General features: G+C 46.9%; 1 protein-coding gene across 1 annotated transcript in view; it reads left to right on the top strand.

Moving 5' to 3' along the window:
* The first annotated feature begins 5,495 nt into the window (after positions 1-5,495).
* LOC140455153 (zinc-binding protein A33-like) overlaps positions 5,496-20,806 on the top strand; it is a 32,475-nt gene continuing 17,164 nt past the window's right edge. The window contains exons 1-2 of the mRNA XM_072549852.1: positions 5,496-6,249; positions 16,865-16,960. Coding sequence (XP_072405953.1) covers positions 5,839-6,249; positions 16,865-16,960 — 507 coding nt within the window. The 5' untranslated portion in view covers positions 5,496-5,838. The remainder of the gene's footprint in view (positions 6,250-16,864; positions 16,961-20,806) is intronic.

The raw sequence follows: 20,806 nt of genomic DNA, 5'->3' as shown, positions 1-20,806 counted from the left end.
TCAGGTTTCTCACACACGCATAGAATGCCTTGGGGTTATCCTTGATCCTATCCGCCAAGGATTTTTCATGCCCTCTCTTAGCTCTCCTAATCCCTTTCTTCAGGTCCCTTCTGGCTATCCTGTATCCCTCCACTGCTCTGTCTGAACCCTGTTTCCTCAACCTTATGTAAGCCTCCTTCTTCCTCTTTACTAGACATTCAACCTCCCTCGTCAACCAAGGCTCCCTCACACGACCATTTCTTTCCTGCCTGATCGGTACATACATATCATGGACACGTCGTATCTGCTCCTTGAAAAAGTCCCACATTTCCACCACATCCTTCCCTGACAGCCTATGCTCCCAACGTATGCTCCTCAAATCCTGTCTTACAGCATCGTAATTTCCCTTCCCCCAATTGTAAAAACTTCCTTGTTGTGCGCACCTATCTCTCTCTATAACCAAGGTGAAAGTCACAGAATTGTGGTCGCCATCACCAAAATGTTCACCCACTAACAAGCCCACCACTTGTCCCGGTTCATTACCGAGTACTAAATCCAATATGGCCTCCCCTCTGGTTGGACAATCTACATACTGCGTTAGAAAAGCTTACTGGACACACTGCACAAACAACGCCCCGTCCAATCTACTTGATCTAAAGAGCTTCCAATCAATATTTGGGAAGTTGAAGTCGCCCATGACTACGACCCTGTGGCTTCTGCACCGTTCCAAAATCTGTTTCCCAATCTGTTTCTCCACATCTCTGCTGCTATTGGGGGGCCTATAATAAACACCCAACAAGGTGACTGCACCTTTCCTATTTCTGACTTCAGCCCATACTACCTCCAGAGGCAGATCCCCCTCAAACTTCCTTTCTGCAGCCGTTATACCATTTCTAATTAGCAATGCCACCCCCCCCTCCTTTTTTACCACCCTCCCTAATCTTACTGAAACATCTGTACCCAGGAACCTCCAACAGCCATTCCTGTCCCTCATCTATCCATGTTTCCGTGATGGCCACAACATCGTAGTCCCAGGTACCGATCCACGCCTTAAGTTCACCCACCTTATTTCTGATACTCCTTGCGTTGAAGTATACGCACTTGAGCCCATCTCTGTGTCCGCAAGTAGTCCCTGTCAGTGCTACCTTCTCCACAGCCTCCCTACAGTCTTGGAATCCTGACACACAGCTAGCTTACTTGCTGGACTACAAGTCCGGATCCCATCCCCCTGCCAAATTAGTTTAAACCCCCCCGAAGAGTGCTAGCAAACCTACCCCCCAGGATATTGGTGCCCTTCTGGTTCAGGTGCAACCCGTCCTGTTTATACAGGTCCCACCTTCCCCAGAATGCAGTCCAATTGTCCAAATATCTGAAGCCCTCCCTCCTACACCATCCTTATGTTTTTATTAAGCCATAAATCTCACAAGATATAGGAACAGAATTTGGCCATTCGGCCCGTTGGGTCTGGTCCTCTGTTTGGTTGATAAGACCCCCTACCCCATTCTTCAACCATCTGCACATAACCCTCGATCCCCTTACTAATCAACATACCAGCTACCTCTGACTTGAAGAAAGTGAATGAGTTGGCCTCCACAATCCTCTGAGGCAATGAGTTCTGTTATGGACCAGACCAAACCATCTCAAAATATATTAAGAGGAGAGCTGAAATCGTCACTTTTTCTTATTTTAAAGGCAAGTGACAGGGTGTTGCTTTGTGGCTGCAATTCGATTGGCCAAACCGCTTGACAAGAAGCAAGACGCACTTCATTCGTTGGAGAAAGTGAGGCCTGCAGATGCTGGAGATCCAAGTCAAAAAAGTATGGCGCGCGGGTCAGGTAGCATCTGAGGAGCAGGAGAGTTAACGTTTCATCAGAAATTCTGATGAAGAGCTTATGTCTGAAACATTAACTCTCCTGCTCCTCGGATGCTGCCTGACCAGCTGTGCTTTTTGACACTTCTTTCATATATTATAGTTCAATATTATAGTTAAAATACAGCTAAAGAAAGAAGGGATTGGAATAACTTAACTCAATTTGAAGAGTTAACAGAATAATAGATTATTTTACTCCAGACTTTTGCAATATAGTAATATCATATCAACACAGCTGTGGCATAGACATAATCAGGAAAATGTATTGTCTCACATCACAATTCTCCAGTTCTAGAGGAGAAACATCATGAGAAAACTCTGAGAGACTGCAGCTTGTAAACCTAGCTTCAAGACCTCAGCAAATGCTACTGAGAAACTAAAACTAAAAATCCTTGCTCCGGGGCAAGTTGATCCCACCCAGCCAGGCTGCTTCTATTGTTCCAACCCTTTGAAAAAAGAAGCCAAAGCCTCACAAGTTGTTTATTAGATTTAAATAGACATCACCTCTGTCTTAAAATCTCTCTTTGAAAAAAAAGGCAAAATATGCCTCTTAAAGCCATAATATCATCCTAGTTCCACAGATTCACCACCCTCCAGCTGAAGAAATTCCTCCTTATCTCAGTCCTAACGGGTCGTCCCTTCCTTCTGAGGGTGTGCCCTTGGGTCCCAGTCTCTCCTACTACTGGAGACATCTTCTCCAGGTCCACTTTATCCAGCTCCCCCCCGCCATGTATTAGGAGGTAAGTTGAGGAGTGTTGATTGTAGGAGTCATGGTAACCCCACACGGACAATCGAGGATTTGAGGTAATGCTGTGATGGTTGACTGAAAGGCTGGAATGGTACATCAGACCCGTGACGGATAAAATCATGTCACTATTTCTGTAGAATAGTGCAGTGGTAGTGTCCATACCTCTGAGTCAGGAGGCCCTGGTTCACAATCCTGCCTTTTTTGCTTGGGATATGCAAAACATCAGTGAACAGGTTGGTTAAAAATGCATGTGACAGCCTCATTTTCATGATATAAAAATAGAGTGGAAAAGCTGGGGATTTTTTCAGTGGAGCATAGGAGGCTGAACTTTATAAAATCGTGAGGGGCAGAGGTCATAGAACCCCTTTAGTGAGGAAACAGGCCATTCGGCCCAACAAGTCCACACCGACCCTCTGAAGAGTAACCCACCCAGACCCATCCCCCCTGCTCTATATTTACCCCTGAATAATGCACCCAACCTACACTCTATATGGAGCAATTTAGCAGGGTCAATCCACCCTAACCTGCACACCTTTGGACTGTGGGAGGAAACCGGAGCACCCGGAGGAAACCCACACAGACACGGGGAGAATGTGCAAACTCCACACAGACAGACACCCGAGGCTGGAATCGAACCCGGGTCCCTAGCGTTGTGAAGCAGTCGTGCTAACCACTGAGTCACTGTGCTGCCATTTAGGTGAATGGCAAGGATCTATTCCCGAGGGTGGGAGAGTTCAGGAGCAAGGGGGTATATTTCTAAGTTGAGAGGAGAAAGATTTGAAACAGATGTGAGGGGCACCTTTTGTTCGACACAGGGAGTGGTTCGCCTGTGGAATGAACTGTCAGAGGAAGTGGTGGATGTGGGGACAGCGACAATGTTTAAAATACACTTGGGATGAGTTCATGTACAAGAAATGCGTGGAGCCATGCACAGGCAGGTGAGACTGGTTTAGTTGGGGTACATAGTCAGTGTGGACTAGTTGTAAGTAAGGGTCTGTGTGACTCTCTGACTCTATTGAAGAGTGTCAAGCTGAATTTCTTTTTTGCCTCTATTAGGCCATGTGTCCGTGATAGCAAGGCCACCATCTTCCTGGTGTTGTGGAACTTGAAAGGGTTCAGAAAACATTTACAAGGATGTTGCCAGGGTTGGAGGATCTGAGCTACAGGGAGAGGCTGAACAGGCTGGGACTGTTTTCCCTGGAGCGTTGGAGGCTGAGGGGTGACCTTATAGAGGTTTACAAAATTATGAGGGGCATGGATAGGATAAATAGACAAAGTCTTTTCCCTGGGGTGGGGGAGTCCAGAACTAGAGGGCATAGGTTTAGGGTGAGAGGGGAAAGATATAAAAGATACCTAAGTGGCAACTTTTTCACGCAGAGGGTGGTGCATGTATGGAGTGAGCTGCCAGAGGAAGTGGTGGAGGCTGGTACAATTACAACATTTAAAAGGCATCTGGATGGGTATATGAATAGGAAGGGTTTAGAGGGATATGGGTCAAGTGCTGGCAGCTGGGACTAGATTAGGATAGAATATCTGGTCGGCATGGACAGGTTGGACCGAAGGGTCTGTTTCTGTGTTGTACCTCTCTATGACTCCACATATACACTTTTTAACACGTTTAGAAGTGTATACTTGGTGTCATAGAGATGTGCACTTGGTAATGTACGATTCGTCCGTCCTTTTGGGGTTGCACATTAATGTTCCATCGCCAGATCAGAACAGGCATCGACTTTGCCCTTCACCTTGTAGCCAATAGCAGCGGGGCATCTGTAGCTGAAGGGTGGTGAGCTCCAGTCACACACTGTTGCTGCACTTACTAGCGGATGAGGCGTTCAATTTAATGGCCTCCCCTCCACGGAAGCAAAGACGTTGGGATTCGGGTCAGCAAACAGTTTTGGAGCTGAAGGAGCAACAGCAGTCGGGAGTGAGTCTGGTGCCCCTGCTCCCCAGATAACAGAGACTGTGTCTAGCCTACACCAACAGACCCAAGCCGACAACTTCAGCCGATGAGACTGCACAGCGGTTTATCCTTCCTCACTACAGACTCTGAGTGGAGGGGAGAGAGGTGGCTCTCTCATCCTCTTATTCAGGCCAGCAAGCCCAAGGCTGCAGAGCACAGACAGGGCTAACCACAAGGGAGGCAGCTTTCTAGCTTGGCTTCAGAGACCCCGTACAGCTCCACAGGCAGTGCTAATCACCTCCGACATCCCCTCCTGACAGTCACAGGGCTCCAGAACCAGCTCTTCCAAGGTTTCATTTGCGGGTTTGTGATACTCAGTGAGAGACCTGTCATTAATCTCTGCAAATGTAAAGGAGGATTTATTCTGTATCTAACCCCGTGATGTTCCTATCCTGGGAGTGTTTGATGGGGGGACAGTGCAGAGGGAGCTTTACTCTGTATCTAACCCCGTGCTGTCCATGTCCTGGGAGTGTTTGTTGGGAGACAATGTAGAGAGAGCTTTACTCTGTATCTAACCCCGTGCTGTCCCTGTCCTGGGAGTGTTTGATGGGGGGACAGTGCAGAGGGAGCTTTACTCTGTATCTAACCCCGTGCTGTCCCTGTCCTGGGAGTGTTTGACGAGGGACAGTGTAGAGGTAGTTTTACTCTGTATCTAACCCCATGCTGTTCCTGTCCTGGGAGTGTTTGATGTGGACAGTGTAGAAAAAGTCTTACACTGCCTGATAATAGTTAATTTTAAAAGTGGATAATGTTATCTTGTTGCACTGTAATGTGGCAATGGAATGGCCCGATGTGGGGCAGTGAGTTCAGAAAGAGCAGGTGGGTAATGTTTCTTTAGCTGCTGTGTCACTGGTCACACTGCAGTGTACTCAGAGTGAAAGCAGGAAGTGCAATGTCTAAAAATACAAACAGTGGCTTTTGGTGCTAAGTCACACACACACATACACACATACAGACACAGAGTGCCTGCAGATAGGGACTGAGCCTCACAGACACAGACACACAGGCACACACACATACACACATACAGACACAGAGTGCCTGCAGATAGGGACTGAGCCTCACAGACACAGACACACAGGCACACACACATACACACATACAGACACAGAGTGCCTGCAGATAGGGACTGAGCCTTACGGACACACACACACAGACATACACACACATAGACACACACACACACAGGCACACACACACAGACACACGCACGTACGCCCACACACAGACACAGACGCACACATACATTCACACAGACACAGACACACATCCACAGTGCCTATGGCACAGAGTCTGAACCAGAACCTGAGCTGTACCATCTGCGCCCAGATGTACACCGAGCCCGTCACCTTGGACTGCGGTCACAACTTCTGCAAAGGCTGTGTCCTGGAGTGGTGGGACACTGGGGGTACCGGTGCCGAGGTTTCCTGCCCCCAGTGTGGGCAGTGCTTCCCCAGGAGGGAGCTGATGCCCAACCAGCTGCTGGTGACCATTGTGGCCAGCCTGCGGAGTCTGAACCTGCAGGACGAGGTGGACGGGTTGGGTGGACAGAGGTGCCTGCTCCACGGTCAGCCGGCACGTTTCTTCTGCTCCAAGGATCTCAGGCTGGTGTGTCCATCCTGCCCGCCCCAGGGTCAGGACAGGGGCAGCTCGACTCTGATAGCGGTGGAGGAAGCCTACACTGTCTGCAAGGTAGGGCTCAAGGGGATAGCTCCATGGATTTACCTCGTTTGCGCTTCACTTGGAGCACTTTGTAGGAGTTGTGTGTGTGCGTGTGTGTGTGTGTGTATATGTCGGTGAGGGTATGTGTGTGTGTGGGTGTGTGTGTGTATGTGTATGTCTGTTTGTTGGTGTGTGTGTGAGTGTGGGTGCGGGTGCGTGTGTGTGTATATGTGCGTGTGTCTGTTCTGTGTATGCGTGAATGAGTGTGAGATGGGTGTGACAGTTGAACTGAAGGATCTGTTTCTGTGCTGTATGACTCAAAGTCTCTGCAACGATATACACCTCCTTCTTTAAAACAGTTGATGATTTAGCCCTTTCTGTGGGAGAGGATCCCACTCTCTGGGTGGGGACATTTCACCTCATCCCAGTCATCAATGGCCTATCCCGCATCCTTAGACCGTTAGCTCCTGGGTCATTGGGAACATCTCTCCGGCATTCACCCCCCCGTTAGAATTCTATAGGTTCCTCTGCAACCCTCCCTCATTCTTCTGAAGCACAGTGTGTACAGTCCTAACCCATCCAGTCTCTCTCCACACGTAGAGGAATCAGACAGGGAAAACCCCCAGATGTGGAACATCCTTCCTCAGGTAGGAAATGGAGCTCAGAGACGTGGATGAGGCTTGTCAGTGAGGAACACTAGCAGTCTGCAGTGAACCTGATGGAGCAAATGGCCCGTTCATTGTGCCAATCAAAGCTGAGGATGTTGGTTTAAACAGAAGGAAGGATCAGGCAGGAGCTGTCACAACCTGCTGCCTCTGCACTACGTACAAATCCTGAACCACGGTACCTTGTTTTATTTCAGCTGTCCCCTTTTCAATCCGGAAAGGAAGTAACATCCTGTCTCTGCTGAGGCATAAGCAAGTTGTTCCACCTGATCTTTACACAATTTTTTTCTTTGTTCTCGAGTCCTAACCATCTCTTGAAGTGAGTGCGTTGCTGAGCTAGGAGGCAGCAGAGTTATCGTGGGTTGGTCAAACTGGGCAAGCACAATTAATTTCAGTCCCCTGGTAGTGATCCAGATGATCTTTTTTTCCCAGTGACCGTGGACGGTCGTCACCCAGACTAGATCTCAACTCCGGATTTACTGATTGAATTCAGATCTTAACTTCAAAGTACTTGACAAATCAAAGCACTCTATCTGTCGATCCTCAACTTCACACAACTAGTATCAAGCCATCTTTGATCATCTCTTGTCTGGCTAGAAATTCTAATGCTACCCCGACATATGACTTTAATTTCACTTGAAATGAACCAGCGACAAAATTGGTGGTGTAGTCTACAGTGAAGAAACTTATCTAAGATTGCAAAGAGATCTTGATCAAATGGTCAATGGGCTGAGACGTGGCAGATGGAGTTTAATTTGGATAAATACGAGGTGTTGCATTTTGGTTAAACAAACAAGAGACTGAGCATACCCAATTAAAAGTCGGGCCTTGGGTCGTGTTGCAAAATATACAATTCTTTGAAGTTTGCGTCACATGTAGTCAGGGTGTTTAAGAAGTCGTTGAGCACGCTTGCCTTTATCGCTCAGACCTTTGACGTCAGGAGTTAGGACGTCATGTTGACATTCGATAGGTCATTGGTGAGGCCTTTTTCTGGAGTGCTGTGTCCAGTTCTAGTCTCCCTTTAATAGGAAGGATATTGTTAAATTGGAGACTGTTCAGAAGAGATTTACCAGGACGTTGCTGGAAATGGGCATTTGAGTTATGAGGAGAGGCTGGAGATGATTTTCACTGGAGCATAGGATATTGAGGGGGGGGGATCCTTCTCGAGGTTTATAAATTCATCAGGGGTGTAGATATGACGAGTGGCGGGTGCCTTTTACCTACAGTAGGGGATTTCAAGACTTGGGGGGCACATTGTTAAGGTGACAGGAGGAAGCTGTGAGGTGCAACTTGTTTTACACAGAGAGTGTGGAATGAACTGCCTGAGGCAGTGGTAGACACGGGAACAGTTACAACGTTCAAAAGACAAACGCATGAACAGGAAAGGTTTGGAGGGACGTGGGTCAGGAGCAGGCAGCTGGGACAGGTATAGTTGGGGATGATGTTTGGCATGGACTGGTTGGACTGAAGGGTCTGTTCCCATGTTGTATGACTCTATGACTCCATAATAGACTACATTCACTGTGGAATAGGAATAGGATTTCCTGAGAGGGATAGAAATTAGAAAGACAGATTCGGTCAGATAGTAAAATGAAACACAACCTCTGACCAATAGGCTAACTGACCTATTTCTGTGTCTATGTCTTAGGGTCTGACAGCGATTGATTTAGGTTGGAAAAACGTGGACAGATGATGTCAGCTAAAGCATACAATTCTAAAAGGAGTGCAGGAGCCGGGGAACTGGATGTACGTGGCAAGGCAACTGCAGACAGCAGTATGTTGAGGAAAGGTTAAGTAAAGTCACTAAAGAATATGGGCCAAGGGAAGGAATATTGAGATAGGCCACCGATCATCATCTTCTCATTAAATGAATGCTCTATTCCTGTTCCTATGTTGCTGAGCTTTAGATTGGGACATAGAGTACTGCAGCAAGAGGATGATGTTGAGCTTATATAAAACATACGTTAGACCTCAGCTGAAGTATTTTACACAGTTCTGCGCTCCACAACACGGGAAGGAAATTGGAGACAGTGCAGAAGAGATTGACAAGGATAATTCCTGGGATGAGAAACTTCACCTGGATTGGAGGGTTTAGGACCGTTCATTTTTTTTTGGAGAGAAGGCGGCCAAGTGGTGGGGGCAGGGTGGAGGGGAGATCTGAAAGAAGCTTTCATGTACGTGGTCCTGGCTGGACAGAGTAGTCAGGGAGGAAATGTCCCTGCACCGAAAAGAATCAAGAACGAGAGGGGACAGATCTAAAGTGGAGCGCAAAAGAAGCGTTGCTTCCACTCAGCGAGTAGTCGGGCTCATGAATGCACTGTCTGGAAACGGGATGGAAGCGGATTTAATTGAGGCATTCAGGAGGGGAACTGGATGGTCATTTGGATGGTAACAATATGCCAGGGGTTGGGGAGACCGTAGGAGATTGACACATTGTTGTGATGCTCACTGGAGGTCCAGAGTGCCGACATGGTGGCACTGTACCTCAGTGCCACCTCACAGCGCCAGGGACCTGGGTTCAATTCCAGCCTTGGGCGACTGTCTGTGTGGAGTTTGCACATTCTCCCCCGTATCTGCGGGGGTTTGATCCAGTTTCCTCCTACAATCCAAAGGTGTGCAGGTCAGGGTGATTTGGCCATAGTGTTCAGGGGTGTGCAGGCAAGGTGCATTGTCAGGGGGAAGGTAGGGGGATGAGTCTGGGTGGGGTACATGTTCGGAGGGTCAGTGTGGACTTGTTGGGCCAAATGGCTTCTTTCCACACTGTAGGGATTCTATGATGAGCTGAATGCTTTTCTCTGCACTGTCAGACTTCTGTGCTCCTGTGGGCAAAGGGAGGAAATTACGAGACCCCCCCTCCAGAAACATTAGCATCATCTATCACTACGGGTGAGGTGCCTGATGACTAGAGGGTGGCTAATGTTGTTTCAGAAAGATTGTAGGGAGAAACCGGGGAACTACAGACCTGTGAGTCTGACTTAGGTTGTGGGTAACTTTTTGGAGGTGATTACAAAAGATAGGATTTAAGGACATTTAGAGAAGCAAAAATTGACGAGGGTTAGTCAGCATGGTTTTGTGTGAGGAAAATCATACCTCACGAACTTGATTGAGTTTTTTTGTGGAAGTTACCAAAAATGTTGATGATGTCAGATGTTGTTTATTTGCATTTTTGTAAAACCTTTGACCTAAAGGTTCCGCATGGTAGACGAATTGGTAAAGTTAGGTCACATGGGATTCAGGGTCAGCTTGCCAATTGGATACGTAATTGGCTTAACAGCAGGAAGCAGAGAGTAATGGTGGAGGGTTGCTTTTCGGACTGGAGGCCTATCATCAGTGGTGTTCCACAGGGCTCGGTTCTGGCTCCTCTTCTGTCTGTCTTTTATATAAAGGATTTGGATGAGAATATATAGTAGGCACGGTTAGTAAGTTTGTGGACAACACCAATATTGGTGGCATAGTAGAGAGTGAGGGAGGTTACAAAAGGATCTTGATCAAATGGGCCAATATAGTTCAATCTGGGTAAACGTGAGGCATTGCATTTTGGTACAACAACCGAGGGTAGGAATTATACAATTAATGCTTGGGCCTTGAATAATGTTCTGGAACAGAGGGACCTAGTGGTTCAGATACATAATTCTTTAAAGTTTGCGTCACTTTGTGAAGTTTTTCATATAGGCAGAATATTTGCTCAGGCTTTTGAGTATAGGAGTTGGGACATTGTGTTGAGGTTTATTGTTGGTGAGGCTTCTTCTGGAGTACTGTGTTTGTTTCTGGTTGCCCCGTCTTAGGAAGGGTATTATTAAGCTGGAGGGAGTTCAGAAGAGATTTACCAGGATGTTGCCAGGTACAGAGGGTTTGAGTTATAGAGAAAGGCTGGATTGGTGGGAACTTTTCACTGCAGCGTAGGAGATCGAGAGGTGACCTGACAGGAGTTTATAAAACAATGACAGGTATAGATAGAGTCGATGGTAGTTGTATTTCCCGAAGGTGGGAAATGTCAAGTCTAGGGGATATATTTTGAAGCTGAGAGAGAGTTAAGAAAGACATAAGAGGCAAATATTTTACACAGAGTGACAAAGAGGAGAAATTATGTGACCCCCTCCAGAAACATTAGCATCATCTATCACTACGGGTGAGGTGCCTGATGACTAGAGGGTGGCTAATGTTGTTTCAGAACGATTGTAGGGAGAAACCAGGGAACTACAGACCTGTGAGTCTGACTTTGGTTGTGGGTAACTTGTTGGAGGTGATTATAAAAGATAGGATTTATGGACATTTAGAGAAGCAAAAATTGACGAGGGTTAGTCAGCATGGTTTTGTGTGAGGAAAATCATACCTCACGAACTTGATTGAGTTTTTTTGTGGAAGCTACCAAAACTGTTGATGAGTGTGTGGAGTGAGCTTCTGAAGGAAGTGGTGTATGTGGGTACAATTACAATGTTTAAAAGATAGTTGAATAGATTATGAATAGGAAAGGTTTGGAGGGATATGGGCCAGGAGCAGGCAGAAGAGACTGTGGGATTAGTTTGGGATTATGTGCAGCATGGACTGGTTGGACTGAAGGGTCTGTTTGCCATGCTGTATGACTCTCTGACGTTATTACAAGGCATGTATACACTGCTGCTGCTACCTGGTGCTAGATTCTGACATGCAATATATTGGCGATGAGGGAAGAGCAGGGGATGGAAAAACCAAATATGGAAAGTTACAATGGCAAGTTCTGATGAAGAGTTACTGGACTCGAAATGTTAACTCTGCTTTCCGTTTGAGGATGCTGCCAGACCTGCTGGGTTCCTCCAGCAATTTCTGTTTTTGTTAATAGGAAGTTATTGTTCAGTACAATTGTGTTTACCCATTAATTTCCAAGCATTCCCTGATCGGAATGAGAAACAAAGATGCCGGCAAATTTTTTTTTTCTTTACCCTCTTCTCCAGTTCAGATGTTTGCTACAAATGCCTTCGGCGTAGAGGTACAATAGATCATTTCAGCATTTCTCCTTCAGCTAAAACAAATAGAAGCCAACACAACCGAACAGCGAGCTGGCAATAAATACTTCTGAAGGCTTCTGAAGAAGTGGCATATCAGACCAGAAATGGCTTCTTACTCCCACAGATTTTCTCTCAGAGTTTCTCCAGCGTTCTCTGACTGTGATTCAGATTTCCTGCACCTGCAGCATTAGGAGGCAGTAAATAAAACAACACAGACAAATGGTCAGAAGTCCTCACGCAGAGAGTCGAGGAATGGGTCAGGGTGGGTTACTCTTTGGAGGGTCAGTGTGGACTTGCAGGGCCGAATGGCCTGTTTCCACACTGTAGGGGGTTCTATGGTTAACTACGGAATGGTGAATTGGAGAATTTTCCACACTCCACGCTGCAGACAGTGCGCTCCAAAGATCATGAATGAAGACCTTCAAACACACTCATCAACAGTTTTGGTAACTTCCACAAAAAAACTCAATCAAGTTTGTGAGGTATGATTTTCCTCACACAAAACCATGCTGACTAACCCTAATCAATTTTTGCTTCTCTAAATGTCCTTAAATCCTATCTTTTATAATCCCCTCCAACAAGTTACCCACAACCTAAGTCAGACTCACAGGTCTGTAGTTCCCCGGTTTCTCCCGACAACCTTTCTTAAACAACATTAGCCACCATCTGGACACCTCAGGCCTGGAAATCCAAACTTTTTTGCTAGGAGTCTCCACACATTCTTAACAAACAATTCCCCATGGAGGGAGCTGTTCGATTAAGATTCCATTTACAAATACCTGTGCACGCACTGTGTGGACTCAGCTGCGGGATAGACGAAACCCGTTGGATTTCCCAAAGGTTTCGCAAAAATAGCGCTGTCTGCAAATATAGCCTCCTTAGTGCGATGCTTTAGTGGAGGGGGGTGGTCAAGTGTCTCATTGATGCTCCCAAGGGCTAGTATCAGTTTGATAGGCCGAATGGCCCCCTCAAAGGCTCTCTCGCTCCCTGCCTGATTCTGAATGGGGATTGATACCACAAGGAGAATGTTTACTGCTCACACCCGCTCCCCCCTCTCTGCTGAATATTTCTTTTAAATAGTACAGCTTTGGAGTCAGATGCCAGTGACTGTTGGAGGCAGTGGTTTCTGGCGTCAGGACAGAGCCGCGGAGGCTGCAGGAAATCTTAGCCGCAGTCTGTGTGTGACACTGCACTGAGATGCAGCAGCGCTCCCCTTGCATACGTGTCACTGAGCCGACCAAGAGGCAGGTTCTAAAACAGGCCACCTCAACAGTACAGAGGTCCAAGTGGAGACGTACAGTCTGCACTCACTCGACCACCGCACCGCAGAGGCTGCACTTGCAGAAGGTGCTGCTCTCGATGCACCAAACGGCTGCTCACCACATCACACAAGAACAACTAAATTTAAACTCAGCCCAGCACGGCAGGGATCTCACTCACTGTGCTCCAGGTAGCTCAATCTTACATGCTTCCAGAGAGTGACTGACTGATGCAGGATGGTGCCTGTGTAGAAACCCCCATGACACAAACTCCGTGCTGTCCCTGTCCTGGGAGTGTTTGATGGGGGACAGTGTAGAGGGAACATTACTCTGTATCTAACCCCGTGCTGTCCCTGTCCTGGGAGTGTTTGATGGGGACAGTGTAGAGGGAGCTTTACTCTGTATCTAACCCCGTGCTGTCCCTGTCCTGGGAGTGTTTGATGGGGACAGTGTAGAGGAAGCTTTACTCTGTATCTAACCCTGTCCTGTCCCTGTCCTGGGAGTGTTTGATGGGGACAGTGTAGAGGGAGCTTTACTCTGTATCTAACACCGTGCTGTCCCTGTCCTGGGAGTGTTTGATGGGGACAGTGTAGAGAGAGCTTTACCCTGTATCTAACATCGTCCTGTGACTGTCCTGGGAGAGTTTGATGGGAGGGCAGTGTAGAGAGAGCTTTACCCTGTACCTAACCCCGTGCTGTCCCTGTCCTGGGAATGTTTGATGGGGACAGTGTAGAGGGAGCTTTACTCTGCATCTAACCCCGTGCTGTCCCTGTCCTGGGAGTGTTTGATGGGGACAGTGTAGAGGGAGCTTTACTCTGTATCTAACCCCGTGCTGTCCCTGTCCTGGGAGTGTTTGATGGGGACAGTGTAGAGAGAGCTTTACCCTGTATCTAACATCGTCCTGTGCCTGTCCTGGGAGAGTTTGATGGGGGGGGGGGCAGTGTAGAGAGAGCTTTACCCTGTATCTAACCCCATGCTGTCCCTGTCCTGGGAGTGTTTGATGGGGGACAGTGTAGAGGGAGCTTTACTCTGTATCTAACCCCGTGCTGTCCCTGTCCTGGGAGTGTTTGATGGGGGACAGTGTAGAGGGAGCTTTACTCTGTATCTAACCCCGTGCTGTCCCTGTCCTGGGAGTGTTTGATGAGGAACAGTATAGGGGGAGATCACTCTGTATTTAACTCTGTGCTGACTGTGTATATGAGCAGTATGGCCCGATCCTCAATGGAGTTTGGAAAAATCATTGTTGGTTTTGTGGATTCTGAGCAGGATTGACAGGGTGAAAGTCGACAGGATGTAACTCATCCCTGCCCTAGGAGTGTTTGATGGGGGACAGTGCAGAGAGAGCTTTACAGTGTATCTAAAGCAGTGCTGTCCCTGTCCTGGGAGTGTTCAGTGGGGACAGTGTAGAGGGAGCTTTACTCTTTATTTAACCCTGTGCTGGCCCTGTTCTGGGACAGTGTAGAGGCAGCTTTACTCTGTATCTAACCCTGTACTGCCCCTGCCCTGGGAGTGTTTGATGGAGACAGTGTAGAGGGAGCTTTACTCTGTACCTAACCCCATGCTGTCCCTGTCCTGGGAGTGTTTGATGGGGGACAGTGTAGAGGGAAGCTTTACTCTGTATCTAACCCCGTGCTGTCCCTGTCCTGAGAGTGTTTGATGGGGGGCAGTGTAGAGGGAGTTTTACTCTGTATCTAACCCCGTCCTGTCCCTGTGCTGGGTGTGTTTGATGGGGGACAGTGTAGAGGGAGCTTTACTCTGTATCTAACCCCGTGCTGTCCCTGTCCTGGGAGTGTTTCATGGGGGACAGTGTAGAGGGAGCTTTACTCTGTATCTAACCCCATGCTGTCCCTGTCCTGGGAGTGTTTGATGGGGGGACAGTGTAGAGGGAGCTTTACTCTGTATCTAACCCCATGCTGTCCCTGTCCTGGGAGTGTTGTATCTATTTCTTGTGCCATATCTGCCCTGGTGTTTGAGGGGACTGTGCAAAGTGACCTTTACTCTGAGATCCGGTCTACCTTCTTCCATCCCTATGTTAAAACTAAGAATTATGGGCATTGGCCCCAAAGTGCTCCCTCATTGACACATCAGTCACCTCTCCTGTTTTATTTCCCAAGAGGAGGTCAGGTTTTGTACCTTCTCTAGTCCACATATTAAGTCAGAAAATTTCCTTAGAGTCATAGAGATGTACAGCACAAAAACAGACCCTTCGGTCCAACTCGTCCATGTCAACCAGATATCCTAACCTAAACTAGCGCCATTTGCAAGAATTTGGCCCATCACCCTCCAAACCCTTCCTATTCATATACCCATTCAGATGGCTCTTAAATGTTGCAATTGTACCAGCCTCCACCACATCCTCTGGCAGCTCATTCCATACAAGTACCACCCTCTGTGTGAAAAAGTTGCCCCTTAGGTCTCTTTTATATCTTTCCCCCCTCACCCTCAACCTATGCCCTCTCGTTCTGGACTCCCCAACCCCAGGGAAAAGACTTTGTCTATTTATCCTAGCCATGCCCCTCATGATTTTGTATACCTCTATAAGGTCACCCCTCAGCCTCCGACGCTCTGGGGAAAACAGCCCCAGCCTGTTCAGCCTCTCCTTGTAGCTCAAATCCTCCAACCCTGACAACATCCTTGTAAATCTTTTCTGAACCCTTTCAAGTTTCACAACATCTTTCCTGTAGCAGGTACACCAGAATTGCTTGCAATATTCCAAAAGTGGCCTAACCAACATCTTGTACAGCCGCAACATGACCTCCCAACTCCTGTACTCAATATTCTGACCAATAAAGGAAAGCATAGTGAAGCACCTTCTTCACTATCCTATCTACCTGCGACTCCACTTTCAAGGAGCTATGAACCTGCAAAGTGTATAAGTCCTGCCCTGAATTGCCTTTCTAAAATGCAGCACCTCGCATTTATCTGAATTAAACTTCATCTGCCACTTCTTGGCCCATTGGCCCATCTGGTCAAGATCCTGTTGTAGTCTGAGGTAGCCTTCTTTGCTGTCCATTACACCTCCAATTTTGGTGTCATCTGCAAACTTACTGAATATACCTCCTATGTTCACATCTAACTCATTTATACAAATGTCAAAAAGCAGTGGACCCAGCACCCTTGTGCACACTTAACAAATTCCTTTCCATCCAAGCCCTTCACACTCTGGTAGTTCCAGTCTATGCTTGGAAAGCTAAAATCCCTTGCCACAACCATGGTTGAGGTGGTATAAGATTCATCCATACCAGGAAGTGGTAACTGATCACATGACTCTTACATCAGTGAGTGACAAGACACCAATCTAGAAAATGGATATAAACCATAGAAGGTCTTAAACACTGCATTAGAGAGTTGTATTTGGTAACCTACTCAGTACAGGTGCGAATCAAGGAGAGTTGTTGGAGTCAAGGAGATGAAGAGTCCAACTTACAGGTACAGAGCAAGAGCTATCGGGACAATGTGAGGGGTGAAAGATTACTCCGTGCTATGCTGGGACGAAGAGCTGAGGTTAAAATTAGATCAACCCCGATCTTATTGAATGGAGGAGGAGGCCTCCACTTATTTCTTGTTTGTGTGTAAGTGCTGATACCCAGAGACCGTGGTACACCAGAGCAGTATTCTCAATACATGGGTAGCCAAGAAAGTTGAGAGTACAACATCAAGCAGAAATGGAAGGTTAATCGAACTTAAGGTGTGGATCTGCCGTAATCTGATGACGTTCCCTACGCTTTCCCCATAGCACAAGTTGGAGAACTCCGTTGGATTCCTGGAGAAGAAGCTGGAGGAGTTTTGCGAGGCGCAGGTCTCCCAGGGAATCCAAATCACCAAGACGACGGTAAGTCTTTACTTTGCGAAGTCTGGTTGTGGGACAGAGGGTTGGGGATGGAGTGAAGGGGGTGGGGTGTAGGGAAGGGTTGTGGATGGGGGCAGCAACTTGGTAGATGGAGTAGAATTTGAGGTTGTCCACTTTGGCAACCAGGAAACAGAACGCAAGGTATCATACATCATCAAAGACCCTTCCCACCCCAGTTATAATCCCATCCAACCTCTTCCATCGGGCAGAAAATATAAATTCCTAGAATTCCTAGAAGCATGGCATTCCAACCGGAACTCTGTCAACAAACACATCAAGGTAGACCCCCATCTACCACCCCCTGAGAAAAAAAGAACAGGAAATATCCAAATTACAGAGGAGGAAGTGCAGGATGTCTTGAAATGGTTAAAGGTGGATAAATCCCCAGGACCTGATCAGGTGTACCTGAGAACTCTGTGGGAAGCTGGAGAAGTGATTGCTGGGCCTCTTGTTGAGATATTTGTATCATCGATAGTCACAGGTGAGGTGCCGGAAGACTGGAGGTTGGCAAATGTGGTGCCACTGTTTAAGAAGGGTGGTAAAGACAAGCCAGGGAACTATAGACCAGTGAGCCTGACCTCAGTGGTGGGCAAGTTGTTGGAGGGAATCCTGAGGGACAGGATGTACATGTATTTGGAAAGGCAAGGGCTGATTCGGGATAGTCAACATGGATTTGCGTGTGGGAAATCATGCCTCACAAACTTGATTGAGTTTTTTGAGGAAGTAACAAAGAAGATTGATGAGGGCAGAGCAGTAGATGTGATCGATATGGACTTCAGTAAGGTGTTCGACAAGGTTCCCCATGGGAGACTGATTAACAAGGTTAGATCTCATGGAATACAGGGAGAACTAGCCATTTGGATACAGAACTGGCTCAAAGGTAGAAGAGGGTGGATGTGGAGGGTTGTTTTTCAGACTGGAGGCCTGTGACCAGTGGAGTGCCACAAGGATTGGTGCTGGGCCCTCTACTTTTTGTCATTTACATAAATGATTTGGATGCGAGCATAAGAGGTACAGTTAGTAAGTTTGCAGATGACACCAAAATTGGAGGTGTAGTGGACAGTGAAGAGGGTCACCTCAGATTACAACAGGATCTGGACCAGATGGGCCAATGGGCTGAGAAGTGGCAGATGGAGTTTAATTCAGATAAATGTGAGGTGCTGCATTTTGGGAAAGCAAATCTTAGCAGGATTTATACACTTAATGGTAAGGTCCTAGAGAGTGTTGCTGAACAAAGAGACTTTGGAGTGCAGGTTCATAGCTCCTTGAAAGTGGAGTCTCAGGAAGATAGGATAGTGAGGAAGGTGTTTGGTATGCTTTCCTTTATTGGTCAGAGTATTGAGTACAGGAGTTGGGAGGTCATGTTGTGGCTGTACAGGGCATTGGTTAGGCTACTGTTGGAATATTGCATGCAATTCTGGCCTCAGTCCTATCGGAAAGATGTTGTGAAACTTGAAAAGGTTCAGAAAAGATTTACAAGGATGTTGCCAGGGTTGGAGGATCTGAGCTACAGGGAGAGGCTGAACAGGCTGGGGCTGTTTTCCCTGGAGCGTTGGAGGCTGAGGGGTGACCTTACAGAGGTTTACAAAATTATGAGGGGCATGGATAGGGTAAATAGGCAAATTCATTTCCCTGGGGTCGGGGAGTCCAGAACTAGAGGGCATAGGTTTAGGATGAGAGGGGAAAGATATAAAAGAGACCTAAGAGGCAACTTTTTCACGCAGAGGGTGGTACATGTATGGAATGAGCTGCCAGAGGAAGTGGTGGAGGCTGGTACAATTGCAACATTTAAGAGGCATTTGGATGGGTATATGAATAGGAAGGGTTTGGAGGGATATGGGCCGGGTGTGACTAGATTGGGTTGGGATATCTGGTCGGCATGGACAGGTTGGACTGAAGGGTCTGTTTCCATGCTGTACATCTCTATGACTCTGTGACTCTAAGTGGCCTCACCATAGGAAATGACATCACCACAGGAAATGATATCACCAACCCAAAGAAACCCAAACATATAAATAGAAAAGCAGGAATTATCAGCAGTGCTTTGCCTGAGGCCCACTGAAGATGTTCCCTAGTAGGGTGACGAAACATCTGAAAATGAACCTTCCAGCTCAGCAAGCAAACCTACATCCAGAAAATATAAAAGCTTAAACACACGTGCCAACAGATTCAACAGTAGCTCCTTCCCTGCTGTTTATTAGACTTCTCAATGGACCTCTCAAATTTTAAATTTAATGTTGATCTTGCTCTCTGTGCACCTTCTCTGCATTCATAACATTGTATTCCTTACTTTGTTCTATTCACACTTTGTATGGTATGATCTGCCTGTCGTGCACAAAATCTTTCACTGTACACAGGCACACGTGACAACAATAAATAAAATCAACTCAAATCGTTTTGAATCAGACAGACTGCAGAAATCTACGAGTGGCAGTATCAAAGAAAAATGTCACCGCTGAGTTTTCTTCCAGCTTATTTTTGGCTCTTATTTGAAATTCCAGTTTCCAAGATGTTTCCTTTTTGTATCCCAAAAGGTTCCTACGTAGGTTCAACAAGCAGTCCTTAACGTTGGTCTTTATTACAAGTCTGTTCTCATTGGAAAGAAGGTGGCTAAGAGGGGATTTGATAGAGACAACAGGTGATCAGAGGATTAGGTAGGGTAGACAGTGAAAGACTTTTTCCTAGAATGATGACATCAGCTTGTACGAGGGGGCATAACTACAAATTGAGGGGCGATCGATTTAAGACAGATGTCAGAGGCAGGTTCTTTACTCAGAGAGTGGTAAGGGTGTGGAATGCCCTGCCTGCTAATGTCGTTAACTCAGCCTCATGAGGGAGAATTAATCAATCCTTGGATATGCACATGGATGAGGATGGGATAGTGTTGGGGGGATAGGCTTAGATTAGTTCACAGGTCGGTGCAACATTGAGGGCCGAAGGGCCTGTTCAGCGCTGTATTGTTCTATGTACTATGAATATTAAAGACAGCACTCTGACAATGACTGTATTGGTGAGGACGCAACTCGAGTACTGTGCACAGCTTTTGCCTCAATATTGAATTGGAAATCACAGCACACCAGGATATAGTCCAACAGGTTTATTTGGAAGTCCCAGTTTTCGAAGCAAGTTGGGGCAAGGTCAGACTATAAACTCTGTGTCCTAAGATCCTGCTCCACTAGCCACCCGATGAAGGAGCGGCGCTCCGAAAGCTAGTGCTTCCAAATAAATCTGTTGTCTATAACCTAGTGTCCTGTAATTTTTAACTTTGTCCACCCCAGTCCAACACCGGCACCTCCACGTCATCAATATTAAATAGAATCACAAAATAGTTACAATCAGAAGGAGGCCATTCAGCCCAAGTGCCTGTTACTGGTTGTATAATCCAGTGCCAATCTCCTGCCTTTTCCCCATATCTTGCACTCCTGTTCAATTGAGCTAATTATCCAGTGCCCTCAGGATGGCCTCAATTGATCCTGCATCGACCACGTTTCCAGGCAGTGCCTTGTTTACACTAACTACTCACTGAATGAATGAGATTTTGCTCACATCTCCCTTGTGTCTTTTTGGAAATCACTTTATTCTATGAAGCTTTGTCTGCTTATAAAAGAATTAACAATGAAAGGGCATTGATATAGAGTCCCTACAGTGGGAAGACAGGCCATTTGGCCCAACAATTCCACATCAACTCTCTGAAGAGTAACCCACCCAGACCCATTCCCCTGACAAATGCACCTAACGACACATCCCTGAACACTATGGGCAATTAAACTAACCTGGACGCCGGAGTGGCACAGTGGTTAGCATTGCTGCCTCACAGCACCAGGCTCC

Source organism: Chiloscyllium punctatum, chromosome 30, assembly GCF_047496795.1.
Source record: "Chiloscyllium punctatum isolate Juve2018m chromosome 30, sChiPun1.3, whole genome shotgun sequence".
Taxonomy (NCBI): domain Eukaryota; kingdom Metazoa; phylum Chordata; class Chondrichthyes; order Orectolobiformes; family Hemiscylliidae; genus Chiloscyllium; species Chiloscyllium punctatum.
Note: the sequence above shows the minus strand (reverse complement) of the source record. Positions and strands in the feature narration are given on the sequence as shown.